The sequence below is a fragment of the Corvus hawaiiensis genome, chromosome 19, assembly GCF_020740725.1.
Source record: "Corvus hawaiiensis isolate bCorHaw1 chromosome 19, bCorHaw1.pri.cur, whole genome shotgun sequence".
NCBI classification, from domain to species: Eukaryota; Metazoa; Chordata; class Aves; order Passeriformes; family Corvidae; genus Corvus; species Corvus hawaiiensis.
This window is the reverse complement of record NC_063231.1, coordinates 1357412-1368211: the sequence shown is the minus strand read 5'-3', so window position 1 is coordinate 1368211 and position 10800 is coordinate 1357412. Positions and strand designations below refer to the sequence as shown.

The 10800-nt window shown below is 66.7% G+C and overlaps 1 protein-coding gene across 3 annotated transcripts; it reads right to left on the bottom strand.

The window, feature by feature from the left end:
• Positions 1-868: 868 nt before the first annotated feature.
• On the bottom strand, positions 869-8223 carry CDC42EP4 (CDC42 effector protein 4). Of its 3 annotated transcripts, none has more exons than XM_048323589.1 (2): positions 8201-8223; positions 869-2729 (listed from the first exon to the last, which is right to left on the bottom strand). In XM_048323589.1, the coding sequence occupies exon 2, from the start codon at positions 2625-2627 to the stop codon at positions 1689-1691; it is 939 nt and encodes a 312-aa protein (XP_048179546.1). In that variant the 5' UTR covers positions 2628-2729; positions 8201-8223; the 3' UTR covers positions 869-1688. The 3 variants fall into 3 exon arrangements, with proteins under 3 accessions (XP_048179546.1, XP_048179544.1, XP_048179545.1); XM_048323587.1 differs by lacking the exon at positions 8201-8223 and adding an exon at positions 7769-7824; XM_048323588.1 differs by lacking the exon at positions 8201-8223 and adding an exon at positions 6107-6522.
• Between the last annotated feature and the right edge of the window lie 2577 nt (positions 8224-10800).

The window sequence follows — 10800 nt, the reverse complement described above, 5'->3', positions numbered from 1 at the left end:
CCTCCAGCTGCAGCTGCTGTTGTTCTCCCTGTCCCAGACAATGGCCCAATGTCCCCTGCCTGGGGTGACAGGACAGGACCCCATTGTGTCCCCACTGTGGCACAGCATTTGCCTGCTCCCCTGGCTTCACCAGGGAGATCCATTTGGGAGGACAGGGGCATCCAGCCCCTCCCAGGGCAGGGAGATGTTGAAGGGGATAAATCATTCCCTCTCTCCAGAGAGGAGAGCCTGGCCAGAGCTCCATGCTCTCCACCCGCTCAGGGAAGGGCTGTGGGGCTGTTCCTGGCGCTTTGCCCCATCTCAGCCCAGCTCCATCCAAGGGGCTGGAGAGGGAAGTCATTCCCAGCACTGGCAGAGCCCCATTTCACCAGTGGCCGAGCTGTGGGAAGCTGGCTGTGGGATGGGAGTGACCTGCCCTGTTCGCTATGCCGGGATCATCCAGGGCCACGGCAGCCCCACAGGGCCGGGAACCCCCAGGGCACCCCTTGGCCCCCAGCCCGTGGGAGCAGGGACAGCCAGTCCTGCCCCCCCAGCACCGTCCCCTCCTCCCCGGCTGGCCAGGAGCAGGGCTGGGGGAGGAGAGGGGAGCGTTGGCAGAGCCGTCCCTTGGCAGGAGCCGCCTGGCCCGAGGGTCCCAGCCTGGAGCCAGATCCGGCCAGCAGGAGCTCTCCCACTTCCTCAGGCCACGGGCAGAGAAAGCTCGGCCACGGCAGGTGCCCAAACTGCAGCCAGCAGCACGGCCAGGGATGGGCAGTGAAGGTGGAGGCAGCAGGACGGGGCTGGGACTGGCGGCAGCACGGGGACACTGGTCCTGCTTGGGCAGCAGGTCCCCCCCTCGTGTCACCCCTCAGGAACCCAGGCCACTGCGGTCACTACCATTTCCTTTTATTCCTTGCATTTGTACATACACAGTATAAAACCTCCTGTCCCAGCCGCCTGCTCCCGGCACCGCCCGGCCCCACCGGGACACCGGAATTCCCTGGCTCCGGTGGCTTCCAGGTGCTCCTCCCACAGGAGACAGACCCACACTTCCATCAGCATCCCTGGAGCTGGCTGGGAGCATCCCCACGACCCCCGGGCTGGTTAGAGGGTCAAGCATCTGGGATGGATCCATCCATCCATCCGAGGGATGGGGAGCGAGCAGCCACCACGCCACTGGGAGGCTCTTGGTCTGCAGAAAGCCCCCAAGAAACCCAGGAAGCTGGAGCTGCCCATAGTCCCAGGCCACCTCTGAGCTCCAGAGCCAAGTTCTTCCTCACGGGAAATCTTCCCTCAGTTAAAACCAAAAGAGAGTAGAGAAAGGTGAGTACAAATCAGAAAACAGTAAAAACTGTACGGCGGAAAATATATATATATTACTAAAGGGGCTAAAACTCCAAAGGCTCGTCTTGTCAGATCCTAAATCGCTTTACATGGGCAGGGGGCAGGAGAAAGGAGCTAATATCCAAAGTCCAACAGAAAGAACCGAAATCGAGTCTGCCTTCCCCTCCCAGGAAGTGCTGGAGCTCTCTGGGGTCTGACAGACGGCAGGAACGCCCCTGGCCCCGGGAGCAGAGCGCTGTCCTGCTGCAGCACAGAGAGGGAACGAGGCAGGAGTCGAGTGGTCCCCAGTGCCACCTGTTGGGGTGTTCAGCCCTGTGTCCAAGCAACCGCAGTGAGAACCAGGCCCTCGGCTCGGCCGCCCGCCTTTATACCCGGATCTCGTCATCGTCTTCATCAGCAAACGAGAACTCCTTGTCGGGGCGTTTCAGGGGCCCCCCCCGCTGGCTCGGTGGCCTGGGGACGGGGCTGCGCTCCTCGGGCCCCGAGGTGCAGCTGGACGCCGGACTGCTGTCCCTGGGGCTGCGGCCACCGGCGCCGCGGGCCGGGCTCTGGCTCGGCAGGGCCGCCACGGCCACCAGTGGGGAACCAGGCGGGGCGGGCTCCCCCTCCTCCTCCTCGCGGCTCTCCTCCACATCGGGGTCTTCGTCCTGCTCCCACTGATCCTTATCCATGATGCTCAGCACGTCTCCGAGCATGGAGGGCCCCAGGTCGATGTGGAAGGACATGATGGACTCGGCGTGCTTCAAGCCCGCCCCGCTCTTGGCCACCACCACGGGCAGGTCCGTGATGTCCCCGAAGTCGCGCTCGTCCAAGCCGGGGCTCAGCGGCCCCGCGGCCGCCCCGTTCGGGCGCTGCTGCTCTTCGGGGCTCATCTCCTCAGGCAGCTTCTTCACGGGGCTGGAAGAGAGGCTCTTGGGCAGCTGCCCCGCGCTCCTGTCCACGTCCTTCTCGTTGAGCTGGGGCAGGGACACGGCGTTCTTGACGAAGAGCGCCGAGTCCCGCAGCGAGCCCAGCATGTCGCGCCGGTCCCCGCGCGTCACCGACTGCGAGCGCTTGCTGCTGCGGAAGCGGCGGGACAGCAGGCTGGGCTTGGAGGCGCCCGGCTCCTCTCCCACGTCCGGCACCGGCTCCCCGGCCTTGCTGGTGAGGAAGGAGGTGTCCCCGAAAGCGTCCCCGGCGCGCCCCACGTGCATGGTGTGGCGGAAGTCCCCCAGGGGCGCGCTGATCATCTCGGCCGTCAGGTCGGCCCGCGAGCGGCGCTTGGAGTGGGCAGAGTTGGACACGAGTTGCTTGAGGATCGGCATGGTGGTGGCCAGAGGAGGCTGTGCCACGCTGGGTCCCGTGCCTGGCGCTCACAGCTGGGGCTCCACGGCCAGCACCTCACCGGCGTCACGGATGGTTCACTCCTAGGGGAGAGGAGGGAGGGACATGGTCAGGCTTCGAGGACATGGGAGGGCACCAGATTTCATCCCACCAAGCTGCAAACTGTGCCCACCAGCTGCTTGGTTGTCCCGGGAACTGCCCCCATGCAGGGCATCCTTCCACATGGGACACATCCTCAGACCCCCCCTGAGCTCCCCACACCCCCTGAACAAGCGGGTCCCAGACCCATCCCTGGAGCAGAGAGAACCTCAGGAGAAAGACCTGGGCACAGAAATCCCTCAGGATGATCCCTGACCCTGTGCCCCACATGAATGGGCACCAAAAGAGATGCAGGGCACCGTGGGCACCCTCTGTCCCCTCCTCATGCAGCCCCAGCCCGCTGGAGAGGGGCACAGCAGCTCCAGCCCCTGTGAGCTGCACGCTGAGAAGATGCCTGGGATTTTTTTTTTTTAATTGGAAGAAAGCAGGGAGGAGCAGACGCCAGGAGGAATTGGAAACAGACGGCAGGAAGTGTGTGAGGAGGGCCTAGAGCCCCCGGGAGGCACCGCCAGCCGAGCAGGGGGACGGGGGGACCAGGATGGGGACCCCTTCATGCTTGGCAGGACGGGGACGTGGGGACACAGCTTTGCTGCTGCCCTGGAGCCCCCCAGAACCCTCCGTGCTGCTGCTCGGAACTGAGCCCACGCGTGGCCATCCCCACCCTCCCCGGCCACCTCATCCTCACCACTGTGACTCAGAGGTGACAGAAATGACGAGGGCTCCGGCTGACCAGAATGTGAAGGGGCACTTCACTCCTTCCCTCGGCCACCTCGGGGCCACCAGCCGACCTGTCCAGCCCAGCGCCCGTAGCCACGCAGGAGGGGACAAGGACAGCGACCGTGTCCCTGCATCCCGTGGCGCCAGGCAGCCCCAGGTGGTCCCGGCAGAGGCTGCCGGGGAGGAAGGGCTCGTGGCCGCCCTCTTCCTCCCTCCGGGCACCGCCGGCGACACTGCGCCCCGTGACACGCACGGGAAGGGCCGGACGTGTGTCCTCGGAGCGAGCCTCGGGGCGGGGGCCACGTCCCGCCCGGTGCCCACCCGGCCCCAGGGTGCAGCTGAAAGCGAGCCCAGGGGTCCACCCCCCCTTGCCCCCCCACACCCACCCTGAGACACCCCGCTGTCCCCACAGGAGCAGCAGGACCTCAGGCAGGCTGTGTCCGGGCAGGATGGACTCTGGCCCCACGCTGGGGCAAAGTCCCGTTGCCCAACCCTGCCGTGCATGGGTCCCGCATGGGCCCGGCCAGGGCAGGAGTGCCCCGTGGCACGGCACCGCTGGCACACGGCCACGCTCCCTGTCCAGCCCCGTGCAGGATCCCACCACCCCAGCGAGGCACAGCCTGAGCCCCCTCGGCAGGACGGCCACCCAGGGCGATGATGGCACATGGGGGGGCCGGCTGGAGGAGCCCCCAGTCCGTTCCCAGCAGCCGGGGGAAGCCAGCAAGGAGCCACACCCGCTTCCCCGCACCTCAAACCAGGAGCCGGGGGAATTCCTTCCACCCTCAGCCAGCCCCAGCGCAGATGAGCAGCTCGCTGGACCCTGCTCCCTGTCCGGGATCTCCCGCACGCCCGGCCGGGCGCGTGTGCATGGCACAAACGCTTCCCCTTTCCAACGTCTCCTTCCAGGCCAGCATTCCTCCAGCCTTTGGTTTTCCATAAAACAAACACTCCCGGCGAGCTCCCCAGCTGGGCCAGGCAACCGTGCTGCTGATTTAGGCCATCTGGGGACTGTCCCTCCCTTGTATTTAGATTTCGGGGCCAAGTTCAGCATTTGTGAGATACTTTGCAAGCCGCAGCAAAGGGGCCACCGGGAGGTTGGAGCGGGACCGGCCGGGCCAGCAATGCTCCATCACCGTCACAGCCTCCAAACCAGCACCGTGTCCCCCTCCCCTGAACGCTGCAGCCCACGAGCCTCTGCACAGCAGCCAAAATCTCCCCCCATTCCTCGATGTTTCGCTCCCAGCTCGCCCCGAGAGGCAACGGCAGCACAGATGGACACTGCTACCCACACAGCCCGGCCCAGGGGAGCTGGACACAGAGCCCTTTTCTCCTCCTTTTGCTCGGGGAGAGCAGATCCTGTGACATTCCCACTGCTGGCGCTTTCACAAAGGAAACCAGGCCAGGGAGGCATCGCTGGTGCTGCCTTTCCAGCCACCTACCAGGGGAAGCTGCTGGTAACCCGAGAGACTTCGCAGGCACCATCCCAGGGCAGCGAGCCCAGAGCAGAGCCAAGCCCCAGCAGGGCTTTGGGACAAGGGGAGGGGACAGGACCTGCACACATGGGTCGAGGACAAGAGGGGTAACTTGTACTGACAGCCCTGTGCTGCTTCCCACCTGCCCTCTGAGCCCCTTGGGATCACAAGCTCCGAGGAGTGAGAACCTGAGGGGCCCAGGGACACGACTGTCCCTGTAAGTGAATGTCTGCTTGTAGGACAGCACAGCCAGCACAGAACTGGGACAGCCCTGGCCAGGCCCACGTGCCCTGATGGTGCAGGCTTCCCACGAGACCCCCTGCCCCAATCCTCCTCATCTCATCCCGCTCAGCATCAGTCACCCGTGGGGACCAGAGGGAAAGTGGCTCAAAGAAGGAGGCCAGCGAACGAGTGCACACAGGAGAAACGCCGAGTCCAGCCACATTCCCATGCATCCTGCCCCCAGCTCTTCCCGCTCACAGGCTGGGAAAGCCAAACTGGGAAAGCCAAACTGGGAAAGCATCCTGGCCGGCCCAGCCGGCTCCAAACGAGCTCCCCGGCTTCGCCATGCAGAGCCCCCCAGGCAGCACTCCGAGATCAGAGGATGCTCTCCCCGCCCTGTCGGGCGCTGGGACAGGGGCTGTGCTGGACTGGTCGGGTTCCCCACGCTGCCCAGGGCCAGGGAGAACCCGCACACGGGACAGGGAGGCCACCCCGCCTGCTCAGCCCCACTTTTGGGTGCGCTGTCCCTCGGGGATCCTTTCATCCTTTGATGTCGGAGCCTGGCAGACAGCAGCTGGAGACAGGGCACGGATCACACCCTGCCACCGCCGGCCCAGGAGGGGATCAGCCGCTGTCACACCCTCCGTCGGGCTCCCCAGCGAGTCTTCCCAGGGCCTGGGGGCAGACGGTCCTGTCAGTGCGGGCAGCCCCGGCGCCCCGGTGACCGCCTCCACCCCGGCGCGGTGACAGGTCTGGTCCTGTCCCTGGCATCGCCACGCCGCTGCAGCGCAACCGTGGGATGCACGGAGCAGCCTCTGGAAGTGGAAAAGCCACTGCCAGCGAGCATCAGAGCCGGGGAATGGAGAGATGATGGCATACGGGGCGGGAGGAGAAGCTTGGCTCTCGCCAGGGCTCTCGGCACACGGAGCAGCACCAGGCTGGGAACTCACCGTCAGTGCCAAAAGCAGAGAAGCGCTCCCCGAGGGACTGCCAGCAGCCAGGAGGTAGCCAGAGTTCAGCAAGGAACTATTGGCAGGACACGCCAGAACACGCACAGGACCATAAATCCTCCAGCTCTGGGGCCACGAACCAGCCCGCGGCTCTGCAGGGCCAAGAGGGGACTTTTCCGGGGGGAAAGGTTATCTCCTCGCTGGCCCTGGCTCTGTCTCTCTCGCAACAGGGGCCGGCCGGGGTTCGACAGGATACCGGGGCTGAACAGACCTCCCGACCTGCGCCGGGCTCCGGATTCCTGCGGTTTCGCTGGGGTGGACGGGAAGTAAACAGGCAGACTTCCCACAGCGCGGCCACGGCTCCCTACCTGCCGGGGGCCCGCAGCCCGCAGCCGGCCGGCTCGGGGGCCCAGGGCGGCTGTTTGTGCACAGCACAAAACCCAGCGAACAAAGGGAGCGACCGGCACGGTCAGCACAACGCCGGGGCTGGCGCTGGGGGCCGGGGAGGGAGCCCCGCGGCCGCTCAGCCCGTGGCGCGGAGCCGGGAGGCTGCCCCGGGCATCGGGGCTCAGCTGAGGCTCGCTCTGCACCCCAGACCCAAACACACGGAGCCTCCTCGGTGCTAAACCTCAGCTGGAGTCGCTCCACGGTTTCCGAGAGAGCTGCGTCCAAAACAGATTTGTTTACTGCGTGCTCGGCTCGGGGGCGAGCCCTGCCCTGGGTGCAGAGATCGCATGCTGTGCCTCAGTTTCCCCCCACAGCCCATTAACGATCCCTTTAAAACAGCTCTCCTGCTCTATAGATCCCAACTCGCTTTGGAACAGCCTTCCTGATCCATAGATTCGGCGCTTGGAAACATCTATACTTCCCGCTGCTGCCGGGGTCAAACCGGGGCGGCGTGGGACGAGTCCAGCGCCCCACGAGCGGTCGCTGCCCACCGAGCCCCAGTTCTACGGGCACCGGAGCGGGTCTGGGAGCCAGTCCCGTGCCCAGCGCTGGCAGAGCCGGGCAGGTCCCTCTCTCCGGGGCACCCGTGGCAGCGGTGTGTGCCGCCCGGGGACGGGCAGCAGGACGGAGGGCAGGCTGCGGTCAGCCGGGACCCCGAGCCCTGTCCGGAGCCACCGGGGAGATGAACGGGACGGGGATTTCGGGCAGCTCTGACTCAGCACCCGGCGGAGCCCAGCCCCGGAGTGCCGCTGGACCCGCTCCAGCGCGGCGAGGATCCACCTTCCCGAGACGGGCCGCGGGCAGCCACCGCCCCGGCCCCGACCACCGCTAGCTCCGGCCACCGCCACCCCCGCGCAGGGCTCGGCGGAGCCGCGGGCGAACGGGCGCCGATCGCCGGTGGGGCGGGGTGAGCCGGGCCGGTGCCCCGCGCTGGGCAAACAGCGCTCCGCATCCTGTTAACCCCTTCGCCCACCCGCGCCGCGCACCGGCCCCACGGCCCGGCGGGGAACGAGGCGAGGGGTCCCGGCCGCCCCTCTGCCCGGTACCGGAGCGCGGCAGCGCCGGGGACCCCGCCCGCCCGCCGGACAATAGCCGAGCCGAGCGCCGCGGGCTCCCCCCACGCCGGACTGAGCCGGGCCGGACCTGGCCGAGCGGAGCCGAGTGTCCCCGGACCCCCGCGACCCCCGGAGCCCCGGTGTCCCCCCTCCCCGGTACCTGCTCGCCCGGGCCCCGCCGCCGCCGGTCCATGGCCGCGCCGCGCCGGAACGGAGCGCCCCCCGCCCCCCCCCCGGCGATGACATCATCGCCCCGCCCGGGCCAATGGCACAGCGCCACGTCACGGGGCGGTCCCACGCCCTCCATTCAAACCCGAGTGGGGGGGGGGGATCCTTGTCCCCGGCACGGCCCCGCCCGGGGGTCCCAAGGGAGGGGGGGGACATGAGCGGGGTCATGAGCGGGGGCTCGGCACCTCCCGGGGGGACGAAGGGAGCGGAGGGAGCGGCGGTTCACAGGTCCCTTCCCGCCGGGGCTCACGAGTGGGGTCCCCGGAGGCACAGCGAGGAGCTGGCCGCACCCCTGGCAGAGCGGCGGGGTTGAGGTGACGGTGGGTGACCGACTCTAATTAATTACGGGGAATTAAGAACTCACGGAGATGCCAGAAGGACGCGGCTTCAGCCCCAGGGCAGCGGCGATGTCCCCGTTCCACCCGTGACCGTGACACCCGCGAGGCTGCACCCACCTCCCTCCACTGTCCCCATCTCCCTGTCCCCAGCCAGTCCCACTGTTCGATCCCTTTTGGGGGGCCGTGGGATCCCTCCAGGCCGTGGGTGGGTTGGGTGGGCGGTGGCCAGGACACGATGGCAGAGGCTCTGTGGCCACCCCAGAGCTCCAGAGCTGGTGCTGGTGCGGGGCTCCACGGCCCCAGGGATGGATCCATGGCCACCCCGGCGCCCCGGCCCTGGCGGTGAATTCCATGATCATCCCAGCCCCACTGACACTGGGCTGAAAGGGAGAGTGCTGGGCTGCACAGCCGCTCGCTCGCGGGGATTAAGACAAGACCTTTGTGGGAGAAAAGGGGCGGGAGAGCCGAGATTATCCCGAACCTGCCTAATGCAGCGTTTCTTGGCTATTCTGGAGCATCTGGCGTCTCTGGGGAGGGAGGCAGGGGGGTGTGGTGAGTGGGGTGCTGGGATGCTCTGGTCATGCAGCTCTTGAGGTACTGGGACACGACACTGTGAGGTCCGGAGGTTTCTCACGTCGCTGGTGCAAGGAGCTCCAGTCCCCGACCCCGGGGCCCACTGGGTGGGCAGCACCGGGCTCTGGGATGGCTCATCTGGGGCTGACGCTTCCCTCCACGGGAAGGGAAGTGGTGTGACCGCGGAGCTGGCACTCTGGCGGGCGGTGAGGGCCAGCGTGGCACGGCAGAGATGCCGCGGTTGGCACCCAGGGCACAGCCTCTGCCCCCAGCCCGGGTGTCCAGCACCCTCCCGCTCATGCCTGTCTCCATCCTGGGCTGTGCTCCTTCCTCCAGGGCCGTTTCCATAGCCCATTTTATTGGCAACTTTTACTTTCCATACAGGGAAACTGAGGCCAGAGGCAAAGCCCTGGGCCCGCAGCTGAGCAGGGGGCCCCTGGGAGCCACTGCTGGATGCAACAGTGGGTGAGGAAGAGGAGGAGAGTTTGCCCCAGCCCCCAGAGGCAGCTCGAGCCACTCACGTGGAGACACAGTGTGTATTGGGAGGCTGGTGGGACACCGGTGCAGCGCTGCTCGCCTCACCTGACGCTGTCATGGGAGCGTGGAGATGGCTGAGACAGCGCAGTCGGGAGGGATTAGCATCACCCGGCTGGTGGGAGCCGCCGGGAAGGCTCCCGCGGGCTGGCCTGGCTCCGGCTGGGAAGAGCAGGCACCCACTCAGCTTGAAAAACTGCCTGGGAGAGACGGGCCCCCTCCGCCGCGCAGAGCCCCGCGGCTGCAGCCGGCCCCGGGCAGGAGAGGTCGGGGTGCGGGGCGGCTCCGGAGCACGGATCGCTGCCGCCCTTCCTCAGCCATCGCCGGCTCCTTTCGCTGCTTCTCAGCAGCTTTTGAAAGCAGAGAAGAAAAAAAAGAAAAGGCTTGAAAAGCACTTTGAAAAGCAGGGCAGGGAGAAGCGCCCGAGCTCCCGGCAGCCCCATCCCCTCCTCCTGCTGCCAGCGCCTGCCAGCTTTGTCTGCCGACGCTGCCGAGCCAGCGGGGAGCTCTCCCTGAGCCCCAGTGTTGGGGATCACTGTCCGGACACCCCAGGGTGCCAGAACAAAGCACTGCCGCCATGGCCTCCCACCAAATCCCTCCAGCCCCAGGCCCAGCGCTGGCTGCTGCCAGAAACCTCCCCAGTAACCCCCACCCACAGCGGGGGGGTTCGGCCCCTTCCCCACACCGTTCACCCCGGGGCTGAGCAGTTACCCAGTGAACCCTGGCAGGATGCTCTGCCCGCTCCCCGCTGTCACCTCAGCACCCAGGGGTGCCCAGGTGGGCACCGGCACGAGCTGGGCACAGGTGGGAGCCTGCCGTGGCAGGTTCTCTGTGCAGCCTCCCACCTTTCCCAGCTGGAGCCCTCTCCGGGCCAGCAGTGCCAGGGAATGGCCTCCCCCAACCCGCTGAAACCACCACCCCGATGGGCTGCAGCCATCCCGGCCTCTCCCAGGACAGCTGGCTCTCCAGCCTGGAACATGGTGGCGTTTAATGTCCCTTCCAACCCAAACCATTCCCTGATTCCATGATCCCACCTGGAGCGTGGCTTCTGCAGCGCCCATGGAAAGCCCCCGCCCTGGCACAGGGACCCCTCCAGGGGCGTGGGACAGGGGGCACAGACCTGGGTCCATCCTCGCCATCTCTCTCCTCTCCTGCCACCCCCAGCACGGAGCAGTGCCCTGGGCACTGGGGCTCTGAGGATGCGCCGAGTCCCGTCTGGCCCCCGGCATGGCAGGAGGGGCTGTCCCTGTCCCCAAGGCCCAAGGCAAGGGAAAGGTGGGGACATGACACACTTGGCTCTCTCCCAGGAGCTGGCAGGGAACCAGAGATATCTGGAGGACTGGGAGAGCCCAGGCTGCGGGGCTACTTCTAAAAGAAATAAATTAAAACAAATCACAGGTTTCAGCCCAGCTTTACTGGTCACAGTCCTCATTTTTGGCACATCAGCATTTCTCCATCGCACCTGGAGCAGGGAGCAGCTCCTGCTCCAACGCTGCCCTGTCCACCCAGCAAGGTCTGG

What these genes read in the sequence shown, in the direction of transcription:
- CDC42EP4 (XM_048323589.1), bottom strand. Translation starts at nt 2,627, where the DNA reads ATGCCGATCCTCAAGCAACTCGTGTCCAACTCTGCCCACTCCAAGCGC.